Source organism: Acomys minous (genome assembly GCF_964271855.1).
Source record: "Acomys minous genome assembly, chromosome: 12".
Lineage (NCBI taxonomy): Eukaryota > Metazoa > Chordata > Mammalia > Rodentia > Muridae > Acomys > Acomys minous.
In genome coordinates this window covers 71,037,487-71,063,496 of record NC_140493.1, presented here as the reverse complement: position 1 = coordinate 71,063,496, position 26,010 = coordinate 71,037,487, and the positions used below count along the sequence as shown (strand labels likewise).

The 26,010-nt window shown below is 49.8% G+C and overlaps 2 protein-coding genes across 2 annotated transcripts in view; one reads left to right on the top strand and one right to left on the bottom strand.

Moving 5' to 3' along the window:
• The window catches only part of SUPT6H (SPT6 homolog, histone chaperone and transcription elongation factor), a 40,486-nt gene extending 26,699 nt beyond the window's left edge, over nucleotides 1-13,787 (top strand). Inside the window, exons 23-37 of the mRNA XM_084750712.1 lie at nucleotides 66-233; nucleotides 1,008-1,135; nucleotides 2,175-2,382; nucleotides 2,933-3,080; nucleotides 4,301-4,443; nucleotides 5,815-5,955; nucleotides 7,766-7,961; nucleotides 8,327-8,565; nucleotides 9,020-9,133; nucleotides 9,295-9,419; nucleotides 11,471-11,583; nucleotides 11,763-11,840; nucleotides 11,923-12,089; nucleotides 12,621-12,808; nucleotides 13,019-13,787. Coding sequence (XP_084606838.1) covers nucleotides 66-233; nucleotides 1,008-1,135; nucleotides 2,175-2,382; nucleotides 2,933-3,080; nucleotides 4,301-4,443; nucleotides 5,815-5,955; nucleotides 7,766-7,961; nucleotides 8,327-8,565; nucleotides 9,020-9,133; nucleotides 9,295-9,419; nucleotides 11,471-11,583; nucleotides 11,763-11,840; nucleotides 11,923-12,089; nucleotides 12,621-12,808; nucleotides 13,019-13,205 — 2,343 coding nt within the window. The 3' untranslated portion in view covers nucleotides 13,206-13,787. The remainder of the gene's footprint in view (nucleotides 1-65; nucleotides 234-1,007; nucleotides 1,136-2,174; nucleotides 2,383-2,932; nucleotides 3,081-4,300; nucleotides 4,444-5,814; nucleotides 5,956-7,765; nucleotides 7,962-8,326; nucleotides 8,566-9,019; nucleotides 9,134-9,294; nucleotides 9,420-11,470; nucleotides 11,584-11,762; nucleotides 11,841-11,922; nucleotides 12,090-12,620; nucleotides 12,809-13,018) is intronic.
• A 945-nt stretch (nucleotides 13,788-14,732) lies between these two features.
• On the bottom strand, nucleotides 14,733-25,827 carry PROCA1 (protein interacting with cyclin A1). Its single transcript, XM_084750399.1, has 4 exons — nucleotides 25,594-25,827; nucleotides 18,168-18,242; nucleotides 16,029-16,161; nucleotides 14,733-15,581 (listed from the first exon to the last, which is right to left on the bottom strand). The coding sequence occupies exons 1-4, from the start codon at nucleotides 25,682-25,684 to the stop codon at nucleotides 14,945-14,947; spliced, it is 936 nt and encodes a 311-aa protein (XP_084606525.1). The 5' UTR covers nucleotides 25,685-25,827; the 3' UTR covers nucleotides 14,733-14,944.
• Nucleotides 25,828-26,010: the final 183 nt, after the last annotated feature.

Below are 26,010 nucleotides of genomic sequence, written 5' to 3'. Positions count from 1 at the left end.
CTTCAAACAAACAAACAAACAAACAACAAAAAGGCCCAGTAACTTAACGTGCTACTGTATTGTAGGAGCATGTTGTGAAAGAGGAGCTGCTCGATGCCTTGTACTGTGAATTCATCAACCGGGTCAATGAGGTTGGGGTCGATGTCAACCGTGCCATTGCCCATCCTTACAGCCAGGCCTTGATCCAATATGTCTGTGGCCTGGGACCTCGAAAAGGGACCCACCTGCTGAAGGTAGGCTTGGATTGATTAGAAATCATCATTTCTTTGAGTGTCAGAGTCCAGCCTCAGGCTCCAGGGGCCAGGCCCTGCTCTTCACTACTGTACTACAGTGGCCATAAGCCATGATGGAAAACAGGAAAAACCAGGAAAGTGGAGTTCTTATTCCACGGGAAAAAAAAGGGATTTCAGAGAGAGTTCCCCCAGCATTCATAATACTGTTTTTCCTAATGTGAAAGATGTTCACTCTAGATATGTTGTGACACACTTTGAAGCCATACATAGTTACATGATATTGTCTTTTGTTTTGGATTTCTGTGTTTTGGTTGTTTGGTTGGTTGGTTGGTTGGTTTTTCAAGACAGGGTTTCTCTGTGTAGCCTTGTCTGTTCTGTAGACCAGACTGGCGTCAGACCCACAAAAATCCACCAACTTGCCTCTGGGATTAAAGGCTTGTGCCATCACTGGCTGGCCGTAATTTTGTTCTTTGAGACAGGGTTTCCTGTAGCCTAGGGTGGCCTCAAGCTTATGTTGTAGCTGAGGTTGACCTTGAACTCACATCCTTCTGCTTCAGTCTCTGCCCTCCTAGCTACGTGAGTGTGCCATCATGCCCAGGGATACATAGTTGGATAGGTATGGTGTAGCTTATTAAAGACATGTGATAACATGGTGGTGTCCCAGATACTAAGTGACAGAATTTGTGCCATAGAGAGTTTACCAGAAACCACAAAGCAGTCTAGGGAAGCAGGGCCCAATTTACTGCCCTGCTCACTTCCAGTCCTCTTCCCTAGATCTTGAAACAGAACAACACTCGACTTGAGAGCCGGACTCAGCTGGTCACCATGTGTCACATGGGTCCCAAAGTCTTCATGAATTGTGCTGGCTTCCTCAAGATCGACACTGCCTCTCTGGGGGACAGGTGATGCCCTCTGCTTAGATAGGCCAGGGGCAAGGCCTTGGGAATTGATTGTGGGCACCGGGAATTAGGCCTTTGTAAGGTCCCAGTCAATTGAAATGTGGAAATGTTTTAAAGAAGAGGTAAGAGGTTGCCCCTGACCTATGGAAAAGATCAGTCGTGAGGCACTTTGCTGTGAGAGGGAGACACAGGAACACCAGTGTTGTCTCTCAAGGAGAAAGCAGAAGGCTGTGCTCAGGGTTTGTCATGTCACAGCCAGATGAGGTTGGGAACAGCAAAGGGCCATGGGAAAAGAGCATGGGTGTGAAGAGGTTCAGGACGGGGAGAGAGCTTTGTTCTGTTTTAGGATGGTACTGAGACTTCACTATTGACCTCTTCCTCTCCAGAAGTTATCAACTCAGTCTTTGGAGGATCTTTTCCACGGGCACATAGCTCCTCATTCAGTAATGGAAGTCAGTGGGGAAATAGGCTTCAAGTTCTAAAACTTCATTTTCCACTCAGCTTTGCTGTAACACTCCACGAATAACATAGGCCCATGTGAGTGCACGGGCAAGACCAGCCTGGGAAGGCTTTATGGGGGAAAACAGCTGCCAGCAAATTCTCAGAGGTTTTTTCCCCCCTTCTTGTTTTATATTATGACTCACAAGTTCACAATATAAAATTCAACAGAAAGAACTATTATACAGAAAGTGGAAGTCCCCCATAATTCCACCCCCCAGAGAAAACTACCATAACAGTTTTTATGTATACTACAGTTTTCTAAATTTTATTTTTGCTATGCATTTACTAACTACTCATTTACTTCAAAAATGAGATCACATGGTTCATAGTGTTTTGCAGTGCATTTTTCACGTATCAATATGTCATGGCCATCTCCCCATGTCAGCAAGCATAAATTTACTTCATTCTTTTTAATGGCTGTGTAGTATTCCATCATATGGAGTGCCCTGGTTTACCCAGCCAGTTCCGCATTGGTGGACATTTGGGTTGTTAATTGAAGCTTCTGGTTTTATATCTTGCTCTGATTCTGCCTTTCCTCCAGCACTGACTCATACATTGAAGTCCTTGATGGCTCTCGAGTCCACCCTGAAACATATGAGTGGGCCAGGAAGATGGCAGTGGATGCCTTGGAATACGATGAGTCTGCAGAGGATGCCAATCCTGCAGGGGCCCTGGAGGAAATCTTGGAAAACCCTGAGCGACTGAAGGATCTAGACCTTGATGCCTTTGCAGAAGAACTAGAGAGACAGGTGGGTGACTGTAGGTCGTCCTGGCACACAGGAATGCCTCTCGAGCAGCTGCGTGGGAAGGGACGTGGACAATAGAAGTCCAGAAAAACCCTGATGCTGTTGTATTGGAGCCTTGCTCCTCTCCTACCCCGCCCATGCCGTACTCCGTCTCTGAAGGAAGTGTTAGCCACTCATTAGTAATCCAGGAACAGTGTCAGGGGCAGGACAGAGGGAGGCCCAATTCCTCCTTTCCAGCAGTGCGGCTTTGCTTCATCTCCTTTGTAGATGGGGTCTCCTAAAGCATGCTCTTGACAGACCGTGGTCCCGTGGGTGATTTCAGAGCCTCCTTCATTGAGGTAGCAGCAGTAGCACACACCTATAGTAAGAAATCCCAGCTACTCACACATCCAGGGGCAACTTGGACAACGTAGACACCATGGAGGGAGAATTTCCGTTAGTAACTGTCGGCAGTAAGGAAAGCACAGACAGTGACTGCGGCCTCCTGCCACTGAAACGCCCAGTGAGTCAGGTTGAGGGCTGTAAGGCTTTTCCTGATGGACCTTCTCCCCAGGGCTATGGTGACAAGCACATCACACTGTATGACATCCGTGCAGAGCTCAGTTGTCGGTATAAGGACCTTCGGACAGCCTACCGCTCTCCTAACACAGAGGAGATCTTCAATATGCTAACCAAAGAGACGCCAGAGACCTTCTACATTGGTAAGTTGTAAGGCTGTATTTATTCTCAGGGAATGCTATGTTGGGGAACCGAGGATGTTTACTATGTGCACATAAACTGAAAAGTGATTCCAATGGAATTAAGACAGGTTTACAGGGCATGGTGACACAAGCCTTTACTCCCAGCACTGGGGAAGTAGAGGCAGGTGGATCTCTGTGAGTTCCGAGGCCAGCCTGGTCTACAGAGGGCGATCCAGGACAGCCAGAGCTACACAGAGAAACCCTCTCTTGGAAAACAAAGACAGGTTTACACCGCAGGTAAGGAAGACCAAGAGATCTTTTGACCTAGTTTGCTTTTCTGTTGCTGTGATAAAACACTGACAAAAAGCAACTTTTGAGGAGGAAAGGGCTTATTACGCTTACAAGTTAAAGTCTTTCCCTGGCTTGCTCTAGGGCAACAGCCTTACTTCACGCCCCAGGACTACTTGTCCAGGGTGGAACTGCCCACAGTAGGATCGAGTGGCAGCCAAAAAGATGCCCCTAAAGACTTGGCCACATGCCAATCCGATTGAGTTAATTCCTCATTTGAAGCTGCTGCTTCTCAGTGTCTCTAGTTTGTGTCAAGTTGGCAGAAAGTAACCAGTGTTGCTCTTGAAAAAGAATATGGGGTCTAGACTGGAAGTGAGAGTCTCCGTGACTGTTGGTGCAGACCTTAATCTCACCAACTTGAAGCCTGAAGCAGGAAGATTGTGATTGTTTTTTTTTCCCGAGACAGGGTTTCTCTGTATAGCCCTGGCTGTCCTGGAACTACCTTTATAGACCAGGCTGGACTCAAACTCAAAGATCTGCCTGCCTCTGCCTCCTGAGTGCTGGGATTAAAGGCATGTGCCGCCACAGCCAGCTAGGAAGATTGTAAATTTAAGGTTAACCTGAGGTACAGAGTGAATGTCAATTCACAGTAATTTGGTGAGAATGGGTCTCAAATTAAAAGGAAAATGAGGACTCATGTTGTAGCTCATTGTTGGATCACTTCCCTATTGTCAGGCCCTGAGTTCAATCTTCAACACTACCAAAATACAAATAAAAGTTCTGCTTCTAGCTTGCTTTGAGATCTTTATGAAGCCCTCTTACCGGCATCATTTCCCTGGTACTCATCTTCTGGGATGAGAAAGAAATCAGCGGAGATGCCATAAGACATGTCAGCAAAGAGTAGTGGGAAGGAGTCAGCCCTGCTTCCTGTTAACCTGCTTTCTTTCCTCCAGGAAAGCTCATCATCTGTAACGTTACTGGCATTGCTCACAGACGCCCACAGGGTGAGAGCTATGACCAGGCCATCCGGAACGATGAGACAGGCCTGTGGCAGTGCCCCTTCTGCCAACAGGACAACTTCCCTGAACTAAGTGAGGTATGTGCTGCAGGGTCCTGTAGTTACTTTAGCTCAAAAGTCTGGTGCACAGAGGAGGAGGGGGTCGTCAACATGAAGTCCCTTCAGGTGCCACAGAAGTTACCTGTGTGTTCCATTAACCTTTAACCCTTGCGCCACCTTCTGCCTGTCACTACAGCAAGCATGAGAATGTACATTTTCACCACAGGCCAGCAGTGTCCTTGCTTACACTTGTTTGAAGAAATGTGTAGGCTCTGTATGATGTGCCTGTCCGTCCGTCCGTCCGTCCGTCCGTTCTTTCTTTTTTTCTTTCTTTCTTTCTTTCTTTCTTTCTTTCTTTCTTTCTTTCTTTCTTTCTTTCTTTCTTTCTTTCTTAGCCTTGGCTGGCCTGGAACTGTGTAGACCAGGCTGGCCTTGAGTGATAGAGATGTGTCTGCCTCTGCCTCCTTATTGCTGAGACTAAAGGCGTACACCACCTCACCTGACTCTCAGGTTCTTTTCTAAAGCTACCTAGCATTTTTCTGCTCATTAGGCCTGTTGTAGCAAATTCCTACATAGATACTTGTTACATTACTACGACAGACCAAAAAGGGCCATAGTAGGTTAGAAAGTAAGTCAGTTAGGCAGGAAAGGCTGTCTAGTGGCTTCAGGGCCAGCGTCGGGTCAGAAGCTCTGGCTGTCACATTCACACCAGTGCCAGGCACCAGTGGTAGAGTAAATTACAGCAGCCTTGGGTAGTCTTTTCTGTTGGTTTGTTTGTTTTTAAAGCTCCTCGTTTATTTTATGTGTGAACATACAGCAGAGAGAGTGGGGAGCTAGAGGATACCGTGCGTGTTCTCTCCTCCTACCCTGTACATCCTAGGAATCAAGATCAGATCATCAAAGGCAGGAGCCTTTCCCCAATGGCCCATCTTGCTGACTCCCTGGCTACTTTTCCCTTTTTAAAGATACTTCATTTTAGCTGGGCGTGGTGGTGCAGCTTTTAATCCCAGCACTCAGGAAGTAGAGGCAGGCGGATCGCTGTGAGTTTAAGGCCAGCCTGGTCTACAAAGTGAGTCCAGGACAGCCAAGGATAGCACAGAGAGACCCTGTCTCAAAAAGAAGAAAGAGGAGGAGGAAAAAAATATAAAGATACTTTATTTTAGGCGTGAATATTTTGCCTGTATGTGTCTATGTACACTATGTGCTGTACTTAGTGCCTTCAGAGGTCAGAAGAGAGCAACTCTTGTAACAGTTGGTTGTAGCTACTGTGTTCTGGGAGTTGAGCCCAAGTCCTCTGTAAGAGTAATAAATACTCTTAGCCACTGAGCCATCTCTCCAGATGCCCTGGTTACTCTTTTCTGAACATACAAGCTCCAGAATCTTCACAGTCACCTTCCTCTCTGTTCTTAGGTCTGGAACCACTTTGACAGCGGTTCGTGTCCTGGCCAGGCCATTGGTGTGAAAACACGGCTAGACAACGGTGTCACCGGCTTCATCCCCACCAAATTCCTCAGTGACAAGGTGGTGAAGAGGCCAGAGGAGCGAGTGAAGGTAGATGGATGAGCAGCCTCAGGAGGGCTGTGCTTTCCCGCTGCCCTAGTTGGGCTTCCTAGCTCCGAGCTGCCCCCTCCAGAGTTAGGCTCTGTTCCCAGCGACTGCTGGTGGTGAGAGGAGGAGGAGGGTTTATAACTGGAAGATGCAGGAGAGCATCTGAATGAGTGGGGGCTTTTGTCTGCTGCCTTTGTAGAGCAGTTTCTGCTGCTTGCCAGCCCCTTGGGAGAGGGTTTCTTCCTGTGTGGGAAGCTGTGGTTCCAGCACATGTCAGGAAGTGAGGCCCAACATCACAAACAAGAAAGCTCTGCCTGTTCTCCCCATCGGTCAGTGTTGCTCAGGAGATTTCAATGGCTGTGTGGCCCAGCGCTGTCTATAGACTACCTCTGGGCTTCACTGCTGAACAGAAGGAACCTCTAAAAGAAAGGTTGGCAGTGCAATCTCCCAGCTCCCTTCTGTCCTATCTTCTGAGGATGCCATGTACTGGGCTGCACTAAGACAGTGAGTGTGTGTCCATATTCTAGCCCCACGGCGCGTGTTGTGTCTGTGTCAGTATTTCAGGCAGAGAATAATTTTTCTAGAGTTGGTTCTTTGTTTCCACCTAGGTTTTTGGTTTGGATTTTTTTGGGCAGGGGTGGGGGGACGTGTTTAGTTTTGTAGTCCTAGCTGTAACTTGATGTGTAGACCATATAGAGATCCACCTGCCTCTGTCTCCCAAGTACTGGCATTAAAGGCGTACACTACTATATCCAGTTCTACCGCAGTTGCAATGGTACCTCATCTGGCTTTTTATGTGGGTTTCAAGAATCAAATTCAGATCTCCGGGCCGGGCGTGGTGGCGCACGTCTGTAATCCCAGCACTCGGGAGGCAGAGGCAGGCGGATCTCTGTGAGTTCGAGGCCAGCCTGGTCTGCATATCGAGTCTAGGACAGCCAAGGCTACACAGAGAAACCCTGTCTCAGAAAAAAAAACAAAAACAAAACAAAACAAAAAAAGAAAGCATTTCATTGGAAACACACTTCAGTTTTAGGTGAGTCCGTGAGCACCGTGGTGGGAAGCAGACAGGCGTGGCTCCAGAGCAGGAGCTGAGAGCTTTACATCCTGATCCGCAGGCAACGGGCAGAAGACGATAGTGGCCTGGCCTGGGCTTTTGAAGCCTTAAAGCTAACAAACCTCCTCCAATAAGGCCATACTTCCCAGTCCTTCCACACAGTCCATCAGCTGAGGACTAAGCATATAAATATATCAGCCTGTGGGATCCTTTTTTGTTTTATTTTTTTTGTTATTTGTTTTTCGAGACAGGGTTTCTCTGTGTAGCCTTGGCTGTCCTGGACTCACTTTGTAGACCAGGCTAGCCTCGAACTCACAGTGATCCACCTGCCTTTGCCTCCTGAGTACTAGGATTAAAGGTGTGCACCACCATGCCCAGCCCCAAAAACGGCATTATTAATAATGAAGCCAGACTTTTCAACAGGATCCAAACAGACTGCCTTCAGTGAATGTTTACAGGAAAGGGCTCATCAGAAAAGATTCCAAAAACTGCTGTTACCTTGCGACCTAAAGGGCATGAGCTTTAGATAGCAACATGGGGGGGCGTTCCTGTGATAATACTCCTGTTTCCCACCTAAGAGCAGGAGACATTGGTACAGGGCACACCCGCCCACCCCACACTCCTCCTCTGCCATTTGGTGGCTGGCCTTGGACAAGTCCTACCTTTCTGTCTGGACTTGGTCTTTTGTTGTGTGAAATAAAGCACTGGGCTAGATAGATGGTTTTTGTCCCTTCTAGCTCACATGTTCTGTGGATGTAGGTGGGAATGACCGTTCACTGCCGTATCATGAAGATCGACATCGAAAAGTTCAGTGCAGACCTGACCTGCCGGACCTCAGACCTCATGGACAGGAACAACGAGTGGAAACTGCCCAAGGACACCTACTACGACTTTGATGCCGAAGCCGCCGACCACAAGCAGGAAGAGGACATGAAACGAAAGCAGCAGCGGACCAGTGAGTGCCCAGCAGTGGGCCTTGCACCTGAATACAGCTTACACTCAGGGGCCTAGGCTGCACAGTTGCTGTGCATCAGTTTCCCAGAGGGTGGGTGCCCAGTTTGAAGGCACTGAGGCCTAAAGGCAAGAAAGGCAGGCATGAGCAGCACTGAACCCAAGGTCTCCTAGTCCTACATTTTGCTAAACTTCATTTCCTTAAACAACTGAAGAACTGAGGCTAACATCTCATTCACACCAGAGAATCCAAGCCCAGAAAATGTGACAGAGTCTCAGAGGCCCGCCATGGGTCAGAACCTATCCCTGTCTGTCCTATTGCCATCAGCCCTAACCTGTCACATGGTCTATCTCTCCCACCCTCTTCAGCATACATCAAGCGAGTGATTGCGCACCCGTCTTTCCATAACATAAATTTCAAGCAAGCAGAAAAGATGATGGAAACCATGGACCAAGGGGATGTTATCATTCGACCCAGCAGCAAGGGCGAGAACCATCTGACAGTCACCTGGAAAGTCAGCGATGGCATCTACCAGCATGTGGATGTGCGCGAGGAGGGCAAGGAAAATGCCTTCAGCCTGGGAGCCACTCTCTGGATCAACAGTGAGGTGGGAGCCATGCCTACACACGTTCTTTCTGCTTGCTTTCACCTCACAGTAACTTGGACAAGTTATTCATATTTTTGTTGTGCAGAGCAACAGAGTGGAGTAGTTTGTAGAATAAATTACTGGCTTTATTTTCTCTATATTTCAATTTTTAAAATGGCCTAAAGAGGAAGGGGAGAAAATATATACACATAAGGTCTCTCTGTTCCGGATGGAGAAATCTGAAGGTCCCTGCTGTTCCTAAACACCAGGGAAGCAGCACAGTCACTACTTAAAGGCATGCCAGGGTCTGGGGTTTAACCAAGCCAGTGGATAGTTGAGGGGCCTTTGTGGTGCAGTGAGGTCAGGAGGATCAGGACAGCAGCCCTGCTGTCTCGTCTCTTCAGGGTAGGCTTGATAAAGGGCTACAGTCTCAGTGCAGGATGTGCCGTGTGAGGCCTTAATGTTCTTCCTGTAGGAATTTGAAGACTTGGATGAGATTGTTGCCCGCTATGTCCAGCCCATGGCTTCCTTTGCTCGAGATCTTCTGAACCACAAGTATTACCAGGACTGTAGTGGTGGGGACCGAAAGGTAAGCCTGGGACCCTCTGGAACCTTCCAGGCTCTGAAGGGTGAACACTTTGCATTGAGTGTTGAGGACTCAGTGGTAAAGGAATTGTATATGTGTGCGCACCGGGCGTTGTACACGAAGCATGCCGCCATCCCGCCCTCTTCCCCTCATTCTACCCCCAGAAATTAGAGGAGCTGCTTATCAAAACTAAGAAGGAGAAGCCCACCTTCATCCCTTACTTCATCTGTGCCTGCAAGGAGCTGCCTGGCAAGTTCCTCCTGGGATACCAGCCCCGGGGTAAACCCAGGTGAGCACTAGTGCTGAGCCGCAGCTGCTCCTGGGGTCCACACACAGGCCTGAAGAGGCCCCGCCACCCTGCTTCTACCTCCTTTGCTCTCTTGCCTGTTCAGAACAGCAGTGGTGGTTGGCGGTGGGAAAGAGGGTCATGATGCATGCGCGGCCAGGCTGTGGCCGCACAGAATCATGGGCTTCACCAGAATCTGGTTTGCTTTTGCTTTTTTTTTTTTTTTTCTTGTCGATTGTGTTGTTCTCCAGTGTGAACTTTGTAAATGATGGTGTTGTGTCACAGTGTCAGAAGGTTGGACATTCGTGGTAGAGACAAAAAGCAGAGTCGCCTAGAAAGGTTCCTTCATCAGCTCTAGAAAAGGAGTCTCCTTCACCGCCTCTCCCAGGCGCTGCAGGGTGGGCTAAGGCAACAGTGCCGTGCTGGTCTTGCCTTTCTGCTTCCGTCTTCCACCTTTCCAGAGCTTCCAGCACATGGTGGCTCACCGATGCCACAGTGTATATCTCTTGTGCCCTACTGAGTGGTGGCTAAGGTAGAGGTTTCTCCTACTCTGTTCCCTTCCGTGTATGACTGGCAGGCTGCCACACATGGTAGCCTCTGAGGCTACACCCCTATAGCTCACCCTGAGCCTAGGGCAGTGGCCAGTTTCCTTAGGCTGATCTGCTTAGGTCTGCTGCACACTCCAGTGGTCCCACCAGCCATCCTCCCCAGCAGAGAGATGCATGTGTGTCTAGCTCTGTATTGGCCACATATGATGCATAGCTAGGACCATTGAGTGGGGCTTGGGGGCCTTGGGGCCCTTGTGCCACACTTGTCACCTGGACCATCATGATCTTTCTGAGATGCCCTCCCTGCCACATCAGTACCTTCCAATGAGTGGCAGCCCGTGCCCTGTGAGACTGGCAATGTCTTATGAAGGCTACCCTAGAAAGGCAGGGACTGAAACAATAGACTCAACACAGTGCCTTCCCACAGAAAGGAGCACCGACTTCCTGACTGGCATCCTCGTGTGGAGATTTAGGAAGCAAGTCTTGACTGAGTATAAGTGAGGACTTCCCCATGCTTCACAGTGTCTCTCAGCTGTTGTTGGCTCTCCCCAAATGAGCACAGCACTCTGTTAGGTGTGATCGTGCTCCGTCATTCCTTGTGACTGCCCTTTGGCCTTAAAGGCTCTTGTGCTTGGTGCTTGGTACCACATAGGTGGTAAGTGCAGAGCTCACTTGACTAGAACGAGAACCAAGTATAAAGCTAGGCCCATCCTTTTAGCCCCTCTGCTACTCTCTGAAATATTGAATGAGGGCAGACTAACCACCTTCTAGAGTGCCAAGAATTCTCCTTGCTTATCTGGAGCTGCCCAGGGAGGCCTCTTCCCATCTTATGTGCTGTAGCCTTGGACTCACTCTCACCTGCAGCTTGCTATCTTCAGTGACGGCATCCCACCTCCAGTCAGCCTCCAGCCGGCTTCCTCTGGCAGCCTGTACTCAGCACCCAAGGCCACAGCCTCCTTAGCCTTGACTGCCCTGTCACCTGCAGCCTCTCCATGTTCTCTCCTCCTCCAGCACCCATTGGCTAATAATGTACATGGTTCCTATTTGTTTGGTCACTTTCTCACAGTGGCCCCAAGTGTGTCTTAATCAGGGTAGCAATTGCTGTGATGAAACAGCATGACCAAAAGCAGTTGGGGAGGAAAGGATTTATTTGGCTACACTTCCACATCATAATTCATCACTGAAGGCAGGCAGGGCAGGAACTCTGGCAGGGCAGGAACCTGAAGGCAAGAGCTGATGCAGAGGCCATAGAGGGGTGCTGCTTAACCGCTTGCTCCTTGTGGCTTGTTCAGTATGTTTTCTTACAGAACCCTGGACCACCAGCCCAGGGATGGCTCTTCCCCACTAAAAAAAAAAATGTCTTGTAGGCTTGGCTACCGCCTGATCTTATGGAGGCATTTTATCTGTTGAGTCACTCTCTGGTGACTATAGCTTCTGTCACATTGACATAAACTAGCCGGCACACAGCCAGCGACGTTTAATCCTTGTTTACTTATAAAATCTCAGGATAGAGTATGTAACGGTGACTCCTGAAGGATTCCGGTACCGGGGCCAGATCTTCCCAACGGTGAATGGACTCTTCCGGTGGTTTAAGGATCACTATCAGGATCCTGTACCAGGTGAGCTCTGCCGTCCCCTGACCTCAGGCTGTGCTGAGGACCAGGTCCTCACCCCTTGTCCAACAGCAGTACGGAGGTTCTCCATCCATGGCCTGTGCAGCTTCTCTCTTCCTTTCTTCTTCTGACTCTAAACTAGGAAGCCAGAAGTAGCTTTCTTGAGGAACATAACTTTTTTACAGGCATCACTCCCAGCAGCAGCAGCAGGACACGGACCCCTGCATCTATCAATGCTACTCCAGCCAATATCAACCTTGCAGGTAGGATGCTTAGGGCTGAGACTTGTAGTGCAGAGGGAACTAAAGGGATTTACTCCTCTGACATGGACATCTGTGTTAACAGATCTGACCCGAGCTGTGAATGCCTTGCCTCAGAACATGACTTCGCAGATGTTCAGTGCCATTGCTGCTGTGACAGGACAAGGACAGAACCCCAATGCTACCCCAGCCCAGTGGGCATCCAGCCAGTATGGCTATGGTGGTAGTGGAGGAGGCAGCAGCGCCTACCATGTATGTTTTGGGGAGGAGAAGGAGCAACCCTATAGACACCGATATACAGACCCAGGTCCTAGAGACCTCTGGCCATGACCACCACCAAGAGCTTCATGTGCTCGAGCCTAGCAACCGTCTCTAACAGACGCCCCTTGTCTCTAGCAGTGGTGGCGCACGCCTTTAATCCCAGCACTCGGGAGGCAGAGGCAGGTGGATCCCTGAGTTCCAGGCCAGCCTGGTCTACAGAGCGAGTTCCAGAACAACCAGGGCTACACAGAGAAACCCTGTCTCAAAAAGAAAAGGGGGGGGGGGATTGGCGTGAGCCTTTGCACAGAGCCTTGTGGGATATTTGGAACACTCAAGCTACCTGGGGTATTGGAGATAGGTGGGCAGCTTTGTAGGCTGGGTTCCCTCCGCTGTCTAAAATGATGCTTCCAGCTGGGTCAGCTAAAAAGCACTGTTCAGAGCCAGCTCCCACAGCCTGTCAGATTCACAATGAAGTTAGGGTCATCCACAGCATAACCTGTTTCTCTGTCCACCCCTCTTCAGGTGTTCCCAACACCAGCCCAGCAGCCAGTGGCCACACCACTAATGACCCCCAGCTACTCCTACACAACCCCGAGCCAGCCCATTACCACCCCACAATACCACCAGCTCCAGGCCAGCACTACCCCCCAGTCTACCCAGGCCCAGCCACAGCCTTCCTCCAGTTCCCGACAACGGCAACAGCAGCCAAAGTAAGTACATGGACAGTGGTTACTAATAGGAGTGGGTTGTTGTGTGGCCTGAAGACCTAATGTGAGCCTGCGTTCTGTATGAGGGGTAACTGACAAGATCCTTTCTGGAAAGGTGATCTCTCACCAGTGACTGGTGGGAAGGCTTCCTTCTCATAAATCCCAGAAGAATCCTAGTCTCTTAGTCTCTAAGGCCTGCCTTTCCCGCTCCAGGTCCAACAGCCACGCGGCCATCGATTGGGGCAAGATGGCCGAGCAGTGGCTACAGGAGAAAGAGGCAGAACGACGAAAACAGAAACAGCGGCTGACCCCTCGACCCTCTCCCAGCCCCATGATCGAAAGCACCCCCATGTCCATTGCTGGCGATGCGACCCCACTCCTGGATGAGATGGATCGGTAGGGGGTCAATTCCTCGGACTCTGGTTACCCCTGAGGCTCCAAGAGGCCCGGCCATGCTCAGCCTCACTCCCTGCCCCTCTTTTTTTGTCCATAAAGTGGCGTGAAATGACATTGTCTTTAGTGGTCAGCCTGGATGGGTGGCAGGATGGATAGCCTTGTGAGCTGGTGTGTACCAAGCAGCAGTTCTCCCCCTCCAGACCTGTGCCAACCACTGTCCTGAGAGCAGGCGGGGAGAGGAGCGTAGCAGAAGGAAGGCGGATGGAAGCGGGGCTGTCTGTAATCTCCCTGGATGCCATTTTGAGTTTCTACCCTCACCTAACAAGGCTCTAATGAGGCATGAAGCTCGGCTTGTACATGTCCCCAGCCCTTGTGGGGAGAATGATGCTATTTATTCAGTTTGAGACAGGAGGGAAAGTGTTTCTAGTCCTAATGTCAACACCTTGGTGGCTGTCAAGCAGGACGCGGGGTGGGGGGGGACATATGGAGCAGTGCTGACCTGCCAGCCCCTGCCTGCCTGCCCTCATCCACCGTGCGCCACCTGCTTCTCACCTGTCATTTGAATAAACAGTGTTTCTACAGAGCACTTGCCAGGGCCTCTGTCCAGCTCCCTGCTCTCACAGGCTGCTTCAAAGCAGTTCAGAACTCCAAACACTTCCTCTCATAATCCACCAGAGGGGCCAGGATGCTCCATGGCTTCTTACGTCTTTTGTTGGCTGTGTTGAGGTGGAGGCTTTTAGCCCAGGCTTCCCTTGGACTTAGAGCACTCCCGCTCTCCTGAATGCCACACACCTGCACTTAAAGAGCGTTATTGTTGGGCCGGGCGGTGGTGGGTGGATCTCTTTGAGTTCAAGGCCAGCCTGGTCTACAAAGTGAGTGCAGGACAGCCAAAGCGGCACAGAGAAACCCTGTCTCAAAAAACTAAAAAATAATGTTTTGTTTTGTTTTTGCTTTTCCAGACAGGGTTTCTCTGCGTAGCCCTCCTTGTCCTGCACTCACCTTGTACACCAGGCTGGCCTCGAACTCACAGAGATCCACCTGCCTCTGCCTCCCTAGTGCAGGGATTAAAGGCCACCAGGCTTGGGCTTGTTTTCAGTTCGGTAAGTGCACATGTGGATGTGTGCACACAAGACCAAAAGAGAACTTTGACCCTTGAAACTGGAAAGAGAGGTGGCATTGAGGCTGGACATGGGCATTGGGAACTTGAGTTTTGCTTGGGCTGCCACTGCTGCCTGCATTTGAGCCACTTCTTTATTTGAAAGCATTGGTGGGAAAGGGCCTTGTACTGGACTCTATTTTCTCCAGCATAACAAGTCTTGCTGCACAGGGGGAGGACTGGGACTCCACCAGCTGGGAGGACCAAATCCTCCATGGGGCCACAGCCCTTCCCTTGGGAGAAGGGAGAGGCAGACCTAGCGAGTGGCGGGTTCAGTTTATTGAAGGTAGTGCTGCCCACCACAGAATGGCTGACAACACTAATCTCCCCCCTCCCACCCGCTCCCCACATGGATTCCTCCACCTGATCCTAGGAGGCGTTCCCTCTCCCTCCTACCTAACTTCCCATAGACATAGACTTCCTCCTTGAAAGCAGGATTGCCCTTTGAGAATTCCAGTAGCACCTGACCCCTTGGCTGTAGTAGGCCCAGAGCCAGCCACCTCCCAGAAGAGGCCCTGTTGGAGGGAGAGAGAATAGCAGTAGGGGTCAGTTACAGGCTTGATTTATTTACTCTGGTTGCCCAGGCCTCAACTGAGATTGGGGTTGGGCACTGGGGGACATTTTCTCTTGGTCGTTTTCCGTGTTTGTAAGGTCTTTATCCCATTCTTTTTGGCCTGGGCAGTGCTCTTCTCTCTCTTCCTGGGTGATGATGACTCTACAGTCTGTCCACTGGAGGGCCTCTCCTTACCTCGTGCATAACTGCCTTCACTCTCCAGCTCTTCGCGGCTTTCTGGGCTGGACCCTGATGTCCTGACTAGTTCTCTTGGGCTCAGTGACCGGCTTACGTCTGGAGGGGAAGCCTCTGACTTCACTGGGCTTTTCTTCTTCGTCAGCTTGCCGCAGTGCTTGGCTTTTTTCTTCACCTTTGCCTTTTCATCCGCCACCTCATCCTCGTCTTTCTCTTTCTCCTCCTTTTTCTTCTTTATCTTGGTGGCCTTGTCCTCTTGACTCTTGTCTACAGGGCTCTCAGAACGCCAGATGGTGATGGGTGCTGACTCGGTGTCGGGCTCAGGAGGGATGGCAGGGGGGCTCCGCGGAGTTGGAATGGGAGACGGGCTGTCTTGCTCATCATCACCCTCATCCGCATTTAGGTCATCTGTCCAACACTTGTGGTGCGAGGGATGATGGACGATGGCCACAGAGATAGGCCTGTAGCTTTTGTACCTGGGAGGAAGGAACAGGGAGAAATTAATGGAGCTGAAACAGGACATGCTGAAGTTGTCCCGCTGGCCAGCTGCCACTCACCAGCTATACCAGATCTGCTCCACACACTCGTCCTCTGGGATGAGTTCAGAGCAAGGGGCATGGATGATGTTGAAGCAGGCTGAGCCCCCATCTCTGGAGCAGGTTGGGCCTACGTCTTGGGAGTTGCTACTATGTCTTCTCTGAGCAGTTCTTCAGCCTGCCACACACTAGACTCTAAGCTTGGCCCCCGTACCTACACGACTCCCCAGGGGCCCAGAGGGGACAGCCAGCTGCTTCTGGGCTTGGCCCAGGCTGCCCATCCATTGTTCTTGGAGCAGAGCAGGGGTTAAAAGCTGGGGCTAGGCTCGCAGCACCAGGCCAGAGGGAAACCTGAAGGGAATGGGTCCCCATGAAGGGGGCCCTCACCTAGATTCACAGTCGCAGTGGTTGACAGCATACATGTGCAGGTTGTGATGGCCACAGTCCGAGCAGGGGTGGATGATATGCCCAGCACACTGCTGGTGTGCCCAGCACCATCTGTCAGCCTCCTTGCACTCACCTGAGGGAAGAGGGGTCTGGGTCACATGAAGGCAGCCGAGCACACCTCAGTCTGAAAGCTTCATCAAATTCATCCGCCACCTGGTCCCCCGCCAACAACAACTGTCCTCAGAGGTGATGACTTAGTCCAGTAAGTAGTCACTTCAGGTCCCTGCACTGCGCTGTCCCCTTATCCACTACACAGTGCTGCTGCATGCCACATGGGGGTACAGAACACACCCCCACGCTTCCCATGCCGTCCCATAATACTTGTCACTTATGCTTTCCTGTGGAATCCATTGCCTACTGCCCTCGCCAGCCACCACACTCCACAGTGTGCCAGGTAGGGAGCGCCCTCTTGTCTGGCAGACAAGCCCACACTGCAGCCTCAGTGCCAGCATGTGCCCCTGCACAGGCCCTGGCGGCCTCTACTGTACTTGGATGGCACATGCGTGCTGGCTCTTGTGTCTGCTTTTTCTTCAAAACCCTTTCTGCCTCCCAGGCTCAGGCTGGAAGATGGCTCAGCGGGTAACGGTACAGAGAGAGAACCGGCTCCTGCAAGCTGTCCTCTGACCTCCACATGCACGCCATGAGTCCACAACTCACGCAAATAAGCCTTTTTATTTTTATTATTTTTAAAGATTTATTATTTATCATTATGTATACAGAGCTCTGCCTGCATGTACACTTGCAGGCCACAGGAGGGCATCAGATCACATTATAGACAGTTGTGAGCTACTATGTGGTTGCTGGGAATTGAACTCATGACCTCTTGAAGAGCAGTCCATGCTCTTAACCGCTGAGCGATCTCTCCAGCCCCAAGTGTAAGCCTTTTAAAAATTTGCTTTAATCATCACATTCTCAACTCCCAGAACCACAGAATGCTTAACAACCTGCCCCCACCTGTATCCATTTACAAATTGGGCAGCACAGTACTGTGTCCCTTTTCCCAGGCATGGGAAATGCTGCAGGGTGGAGCTGCAAAGGTTCCCACTTCTTCCTGAACTGTATGGGTTTCTCACAGGGCCCCCAGTGCTTCTCCTCTGACTCTGCCTAGAGCTCCAGGCAACCTGATTCCTCTCCACTCCCATCCTAAAGGTAGACATGCCTCTCAACAAGCCCCCCAGTCTCACGGAGGGACCCTACTGAAGGTTCCTGGGTATCAGGGACAGCTCTGCTGTAGGAGAAAGTGGTGAGTTCCACAACCAGGGTGAATGCTGTGGTTGGCTACCCCCCAAGAGGCCATGATGATCGTGCCTTTATCCAGCTCCTGGGAGTGGTAGAACTGGGCAGGACATCAGGCAGCAAGATTTAACCCAGGCAGAGGGTATGGAAGCCCGAGGGTCCACTAAAGTGCATGAGAGAGACAACAGTGGTGAGGCTGAGGCTCTATTCTGCATTCCTTCTTTTTCACTCACAAGACAGACTCACATTCCCATAAGACCCCTCACCTACTTTCTCTGTGCCTTTTCTTCCCAGGGGAAATAGGGGAGGTGTGTGCAGCAGGACCTTGGACTTTCACCCCTGCTTGGTGGTGGTGGTGGTTTTTGGTTTTTGTTTTTCACTCTTAAATGAAGGCAAAGGGCAGCATAGAGGCTTATGCTCTGAACCAGGAGTCACTGGGGCCTGAGGCATGACTGTCACTTAACTAGAGTAACCTAAGGCAATTTTCATTTTCTGAGCCTCCCTTACCCACAGTGATAGGAGAACTCAGTTCATGTTTCAAAGATAATTGTGTACCATAAAATATTCTACAAAGGAAAGGGGGATCATGGCCTCAAAGAAAAGCCTTCTCTGGCATTGTAGAAGACAAAGGGGCATCTGGGTTCTCTCCACCACATGGGTCCTGGGAATCAAACTCAGGTTGGCAGGCTTATCAGCAAGCACCCTTACCCACTGAGCCATTTCACTGCACGCTGGGGCATCTGGGTAATCCCATCAAAAATCCCTCCCCTCCACCAAGGTGTCAGCTTTTACAGATAAGGGGTCTACATTGACCCCTGGGGAGCACAGGTACCCTGGACTCACCTTCAGAGAAGGAAGACACCTCGCTGATGGACTCCATACTTCCTCCTCTCTCCCAGCTGGGAAACCTGCTTATATCTGAGAGGGTACAAAATGGCAACAGTGACAACAGCCACCTCCCTGTATCATTCATTCACCGAACATTTCCTTAAAAAAAAAAAAACAACCTTGGGGTTGGGCACAGCTCTATCCTGGTGATGCAGGAATTGAAAAGCCAAGTCACTGTCCTCCAGAGGCTGAGGGAGGGGCAAAAAAGAGGATCATTGCAGCAGCGTGATGAAAATGATGGAAGAGGGCTGGAGAGTTGGCTCAGAAGTTAAGAGCACTGACTGCTCTTCCAAAGGTCATGGGTTCAATTCCCAGCAACCACATGGTGGCTCACAACCATCTGTAATGAGATCTGGTGCCCTCTTCTGGCCTGCAGGTGTACATGCAGGCAGAATACAGGATACATAATAAAATGATGGAAGCAGGTAGGCTGCAGAACAAGGGCCATCTGCCAAGACTGGAGAGTTGAAGCCTGTGGCCCATGTAGAGGAAGCGCAGCAGTAGTGGGGTAATTAGGCAGCGAGGCAGTGCCAGGACTTGTCCCAGGTGTCTAGAGCCTGCTCAGAGAGTGCGTGGACCTCAGCCGACCTCCTTTTTGTAGGAGTGAGGGTGGAACCCATGGCCTCAGGCATGCTAAACCAGTGGCTCTGCCACTGAGCTCTTACCATAGGGTTACAGGACACCCTCCTTAGAAAATGAAGCCTTTCTGTCCTCCCAGCACCTAGAGGTAGTGTCAGGTGGTCACAGCTTATCCTGGGCTACACATCAGTTTGAGGACAGTCTGAGTTATATGAGAACCTTGTCACACACACACACACACACACACACAAAGCCAGGTGTGGTGGCCCACACTTCACACTAAGTCCTTAAAATTCATCAAATAACACCGGGCATGGTGCTTCCCAGCACACAGGAAGGCAAAGTCAGATGGATCTCTAAATTCAAGGCCAGCCTGGTCTATAACATACCAAATTCCAAGCCAGACAGGGCCATATTGTAAGGCACTGTCTCAAGAAAACAAAACAAAACCCCCCAAAAGTTAACCCCCCTGTGCAGATAATGTCAGTCACTTCCTCTGGCTGCCTCTACCTGCATCTCCAGCCTGGGGAGAGGCACCCCATGTCATATTGCCTAAGCCTGTCTCCTGTATATAACCTCCCTCTTTACTGTTTTTTCTCTATGACAGACTACAAACTTTTTGGGTTTCTTATTGTTGTTTTGTTTTTGAGACAGGGTTTCTCTGTGTAGCCCTGGCTGTCCTGTTGAGGCTGGCCTTGAACTCAGAGATCCACCACCCTCTGCCTCCCTGAGTGCCGGGATTACAGGCATGTGCCACCACACCCGGCTCATTTTCTTTTTATGTGTATGGTTGTGTGCACCAGATGTGTGCACTGCCTGTGAATGCCAGAAGAAGGCATTAGAAGTAGAGTTATAAAGAGTACTGAGCTGTCATGTGGGCGCTGTGCATCGACCCCAGGTCCTCTGAGAGACCAGCTGGTGTTCTTCCCAGCTGAGCCATCTCTCTAAGCCCACTATGAACATTTTCCAATGGAAAACTCCTTCAAGACTTTCTACCACATGCATGCCCCCTGCCCTTTCAAGTCAGGTTTATCCATTCACTGGTCAACTCCACTAGGCATTAGTGAAAGGAACAAGAGCCCCGCCTTCAGTGTGCTCAGACTCACCTCTTCTCAATGGTCTGCAAGGCTGCCAGCAACTTCCGGTAGCCAGTCACAGCCACAGCCTTTTCCTCTTAAGTGTTAGCCAGTTACTCACTTGCAAACTGTTCCTTGGACTTCCATGAAAGCCCTCATCTTTGTTTTTAGACAGGGTCTCTGTATGTAGCTCTGGCTGTCCTATAACTCATTATGTAGACCAGGCTGGCCTTGAACTCAAGAGTGCTGGGGTTGAAAGTATGTACCACCATGCCAGTCTTGATTTTTTTTTAAAGATTTATTATTTATTTGCTTATTATTTATACACTATTCTGCCCACATGCCAGAAGAGAGCACCAGGTCTCATTATAGATGGTTATGAGCCACCATGTGGTTGCTGGGAGTTGAACTCAGGACGTCTAGAGCAGACAGTGCTCTTAACCATTGAGCCATCTCTCCAGCCATCTTTAGTTTCTTTAGTCAGTGTTTTAAAGTTTTCAAATGACACCGGGCGGTGGTGGCGCATGCCTTTAATCCCAGCACTTGGGAGGCAGAGGCAGGTGGATCACTGTAAAGTGAGTCTAGGAAAGCCAAGGCTACACAGAGAAACCCTATCTTGAAAAACCATAAATAAATAAATAAATAAATAAAACGGTTAAGGTTTTTCACTTAATGCATCAGGCTTATTCCAAGGATTTCTTGTTGCTGTTTCAGGTCATTATGAATGGGTTTATCTCCCTCCCCCACAACATTTATTTGTGAGTCTATGTTTGGTGTGCATATGGAGGAGTCAGCTCTCTCCTTCACCAATGTGGGTCCTAGGGAGAGTAACCCCAGCACTCAGGAGGCAGAGGCAGGTGGATCTCTACGAGTTTAAGGCCAGCCTGGTCTACAAAGAGTACAGGATAGCCAGGGTTGTTACACAAAGAAACCCTGCCTCCGAAACAAAACAAAACAAAACAAAACATAAAACAAAAACCTCCAGCAGAGCCAGGCGGTGGTGGCGCACGCCTTTAATCCCAGCACTCGGGAGGCAGAGGCAGGCGGATCGCTGTGAATTCGAAGCCAGCCTGGTCTACAAATGGAGTCCAGGACAGCCAAGGCTACACAGAGAAACCCTGTCTTGAAAAACAAAACAAAAAACCTCCAGCCATCAGGCTTGGTGGCAAGTGCCTTTACCTGCTGTGCATCTTACTATTTGATACTAATATTTGTATACTAATTTGACCCAGCTACTTTGTTGAAAGTATCAGTTGTACTACACGGTTTCAGGTGGGGTCTTGCTTGTCTCTTATGTTTAGGGTCATTCCCCAAATAACAATACGTATTATTGTCCCTTTTATTTTCTTCTCTTATTGCTCTAGCTAAGATTTCAAGCTCTATTATGAGTTGGGTGCTGGGTGGTAGTGCACACCTTTAATCCCAGCACTCAGGAAGCAGGCAGATCTCTATGAGTTCAAGGCCAGCCTGCTCTCCATAGTTAGTTCCAGGGCTATGTAGAGAGAACCTGTCTCAAAAGAGACTCCCTTTTGTCTTATTCTTGGCCTTTGTGAAATGCCTTGAAGATTTTCTCTATTCAGCACAATGATGGCTGTATGTTTGCTCTATATTGTCACTCCTCTCAGCTTTGAGTAGCTATGACAAAGTCCACCAGTGTGGCCCACTCCACCTGGCTCTGGCTTTTTTTGTCTCCACTAGACCTCTTAAACTGGTGGTCACTAGGGTTTGGGTTTTGGTCATCTACTCAAAAAAAACTCTACAGGCTTTGGATAATACTGTGTATCCCTGTGGTGTCAACATTTCATCAATTCAGTGACATAAATCTGCTTAAGTGTGGTGGTACATAACTGTAATCCCAAAACTGGGGAGGTTGCGGCAGGAGAATCAACAAGCTTAAGGCCAACCTGGGATACACAGGACATTCAAGGCCTGCCTGGACTACATGGCAAAACCAAGACTCAAAGCAAACAACAATAACAAAAACCCAAAGAACAAAACAATAGACTAAGTCTCAACCTGAGTCTAATAACCTCTGCTGCTTTCCTGATGTTCCACAGTGCTGGGGCTAGACCTCACACATGCTAGGAAAACTGTCACTGAGCCACATGCTCAACTGCAGACTCATTTCCTGAGTATGCACAGCCAACAACATCCTCTATCTGTCTGTCTGTCTCTCTGTCTTTGGTTTTTCGTTTTTGTTGTGTTTTGTTTTGTTTTGGAGACAGGGTCTCTCTGTGTAGTCTTGGTTGTCCTGGACTCACTCTGTAGACCAGGCTGGCCTTGAACTCACAGCAATCCACCTGCCTCTGCCTCCCGAGTGCTGGGATTAAAGGCATGTGCCACCATCCCCTGGCACGTCTTTGGTTTTTCAAGACAGGGTGTCTCTGTGTAGTTCTGACTGTCCTGGAACTCACTCTATAGACCAGGATAACCTCAGACTCTGCCTGCCTCTAACTCCAGAGTGTTGGGACTAAAGGTGTGCACCACCACCGTCTAGCTGGCTTCCCCATACACATCTGCCATCTTCCTGCCACCTGCTGGTCCTTTTCAGACAGCAGATATGTCAGATAGCAACCAAGGGACCATCCTCCCTGACTTCCAGGCCGTTTCTTGCCCTATCTCCCCCTGTGCCTTCCTGTACTTTGGTTTAGACCCTATTGTCATTTGTTTGTTGGTTGCTTTTGAGGTAGATGCTCACTGTATAGCCCTGGCTGGCCCGGACTGCTTGCTTCTGGCTCCTGGGTACTAGGATTAAAGGTCTGTGCCATATGCCAAGCTAAACCTCCATTCTCTCTGACCTAGGATGCTGCTGTAACTTCCTGCCTGATCTGCCTGCCTCTGGTCCTAGCTTTCTTCAGTCCTCACCATACAGTTGAGTTGAGTTTTGTAGGATTCCAAGTGGCCTTCTATACTTCTCCTCCTGCCTGCCATGCACTGGGATTGCAGGCATGCACCACCAGGCCTCGCTTACATCCTTCCTTAGAATGAAGTGTCCCTCAGGAGTCAGGACCCGGTTCTTTCCTCACTGATAGCTCTTTCTACCCCTCACCTCACCATTCTTTCTCCCCGTGACACTCTCTCCCAGAGCGGTACCCACTCAACACAGTGGGAAAATGCTGTTGTTCATATGGCACACATCTGTTATCCCAGACCTTGGTAGGCTGAAGTAAAGACTAGCCTGAGGCCGGGCGTGGTGGCACACGCCCTTAATCCCAGCACTCGGGAGGCAGAGGCAGGCGATTGCTATGAGTTCGAGGCCAGCCTGGTCTACAAAAGTGAGAAACTTTGTCTCAAAAAAATAAAAAATAGCTGGGCGTGGTGGCACACACCCTTAATCCCAGCACTTGGGAGGCAGAGGCAGGTGAATTGCTGTGAGTTCGAGGCCAGCCTGGACTACAAAGCAAGTCTAGGACAGCCAAGACTACACAGAGAAACCCTGTCTCGAAAAACAAAAAAACAAAAAAAAATAAAAGAAAAAAATAAAGAAAAGAAAGAAAGAAACAGAGGACTAGCCTGGGCTACACAGCAAGACCCTGTCTCAGGCAAACTTGGCGCTGTGCAAGTGAAACTGTGTGCCTTGTGTGCCTGCGGCTCTGCTGCCTGTGACATGACTGTATTTACTCCATAGTCCCTTAAGAATAATACCTGTGGGTGCTGGAGAGATGGCTCAGAGGTTAAGTTCTCCCAAAGGTTCTGAGTTCAATTCCCAGGAACCACATGGTGGCTCATAACCATCTATAACAAGAACTGATGCCCTCTTCTGGCCTGCTGGCTCACATGCAGGCAGAATACTATATAAATAATAAATAAATCTTTTTTTAAAATTAAAGAAAAAAGAATGCCTGTATTTCATTGCCTCTGTATGCACAGAGCTATGGAAATTTCCCAGTCATTATTGGGTGACTGTATACATCCAGTGTCCTATTTTAATACATAAATCTCAGGTTCAAACCTGGGTACTGTGTTTTTATCTTTTTATATATTTACTTCTGAGACTGTTTCACATAGCCACAGGCTGGCCTAGAATTCCTCATGTAGCCCAGGCTGGCCTTGAATTTATAGTAATTCTCCTGCCTTAACCTGCCAAATACTAAAATGACCAACATGGGCCCTGCTGCTCACTTTTATGCTTTTGACTGGGGATGTTTTGCAGGAAGTCTCCGGAGGTCAGATCCAGGACCTCAGGCACATTGAGCATGCTTTCTTACCTGTAACTATAACCCCAGACCCCAGACCCCCTGAGAACTTTTGCTAGGGAGATAATCACACAGGATGTACATTTTCACAGTGCTAGACCCTAGGGTGGGCTTTTAAAGTAAAACTTTGAGGCTGGGCATGGTGGCGCACGCCTTTAATCCCAGCACTTGGGAGGCAGAGGCAGGCGGATCGCTGTGAGTTTGAGGCCAGCCTGGTCTACAAAGTAAGTCCAGGACAGCCAAGGCTACACAGAGGAACCATGTCTCAAAAAGACAAAAATAAAAAATAAAATAAATAAATAAAGTAAGCCTTTGATTCTAAATTGTATATGGAGGGACCCAGCCCCAGAGAGACTCAGTAACTCAAGATGAGAGGCAGTAGCAGAGGCAGAGCTAAAAGCCGGGAACCTGTGTGCTTTGCTGGTTAAGGAGACACACAGAAGCTAAGGGTCACCCTATGCCATACGCTCCAAAGCCAGGTTTTGAAACTAGATTCGGCTCCCTAACCAGTTGTCATCCCCCAAAACACTTGCTTTTAATCCCCAATGGTGCTAATCCCTCACATCTGATTTTCTTTAGCCCCGATCCATAGCCTCCCCAATTCAGCTTGAATCCTAAAGTTATTCCAGTAAGGGCCAATGCCTAGGTCAGGATCAAACTGCGCTGGTTATGGTTCCTCCTGTTGCTGTGTGTTGAAACCTGTCCCTTTTCCACCAATACCCTTAATAGATATTGACAGCAGCAGCTGTTTAGGAGGGAAAGCAGGAAGGATCAAAGAGGAGTGGGATTTAAGAGGCACAGAGGGAGCTGGAGAGATGGCTCAGAGGTTAAGGGCGCCACCTGCTCTTTCCCAAGGTCCTGAGTTCAATTCCCAGCAACCACAACCATCTATAATGAGATCTGCTGCCCTCTTCTGGCATGCAGGGGTACATGCAGGCAAAACAATGTATACATAATAAGTAAATATTTAAAAATAAATATAAATAAATAAAAATAAAAGGCACAGAGGACAGAGAAGTGCATCCAGAGGCCCCTGCAGCAGAATGACTACGCGCAATGGCTTGAAAGGAAGAGAAAAGCTTGTGGTCTCTTCCTTGGGACAGGTAGCAGGGACCTAACTCAAAACTCACTTCGCACTGGTCATGCTCATTTGTAGAAGAGCCTCCTTGTCCTGCGAAGCCCCTCCCCTCCTCTGAGGCCCTCCGAGCATGGGCACAGGAGCAGCAAGAAGGAGAAAGTGTGAGGGAGAAAAAGGAAACAGAGAAGAAGGTGCAAGAGAGGGGCAGTGAGTCCTCTCCTGGGAGGTGTCTCCCGGCACAGCCCCATCTTGGAGGTGATTATGATGTCACTTGTGGAATCCTCAGACTGTTTCCCACGCTCAGGGTCAATGGAACTGACCGCCCAGCCCCCGGCGGGCCAGGGATTCTAGGCGAGTCTAGTGCCTCTGGGGCAGCCTGCTCTAAGTCAAGGCAGGCAATCTTCCAGAGCCACGCCCGGCCACGCCCCCGGGCCTCTGCCCCGCCCCTTTACCTGTGATCTCGCTCTCGTCCCAAATTTCAGTTTTGTAGCCGTTCTTTTCCTCAGTCCATCTTTTAATCGTTAGTGTCGTCCTGACCCACATCGCCGTCAGTCCAGTTCTTCCACAGGACTCTACCTCGCAGAGTTCAACGTTGAACCTCAGCTAGGTGGAGCCCTCCGCCCAGCTGTAGACTCCAGTCCAGCCCCTAGAGCCGCCTCATGCTTGCCCAACCCCCCCGCCCTCCTCCCCCCCCTTTCCGGTCTTCCAGCCAGGGTCTAAACGTCAGTCGTGTTCTTCATCCGGGAGCTCCGGGGCTCCTTCGTCACACCCTTAACGCCAGTACCTACTTTTGCCTTTACTTTACGGACCCCGGTACTCAGTCCCGCACTTAGCTGGTCCTTCTAGGAAAACCCCAGACTAAGCCCTGA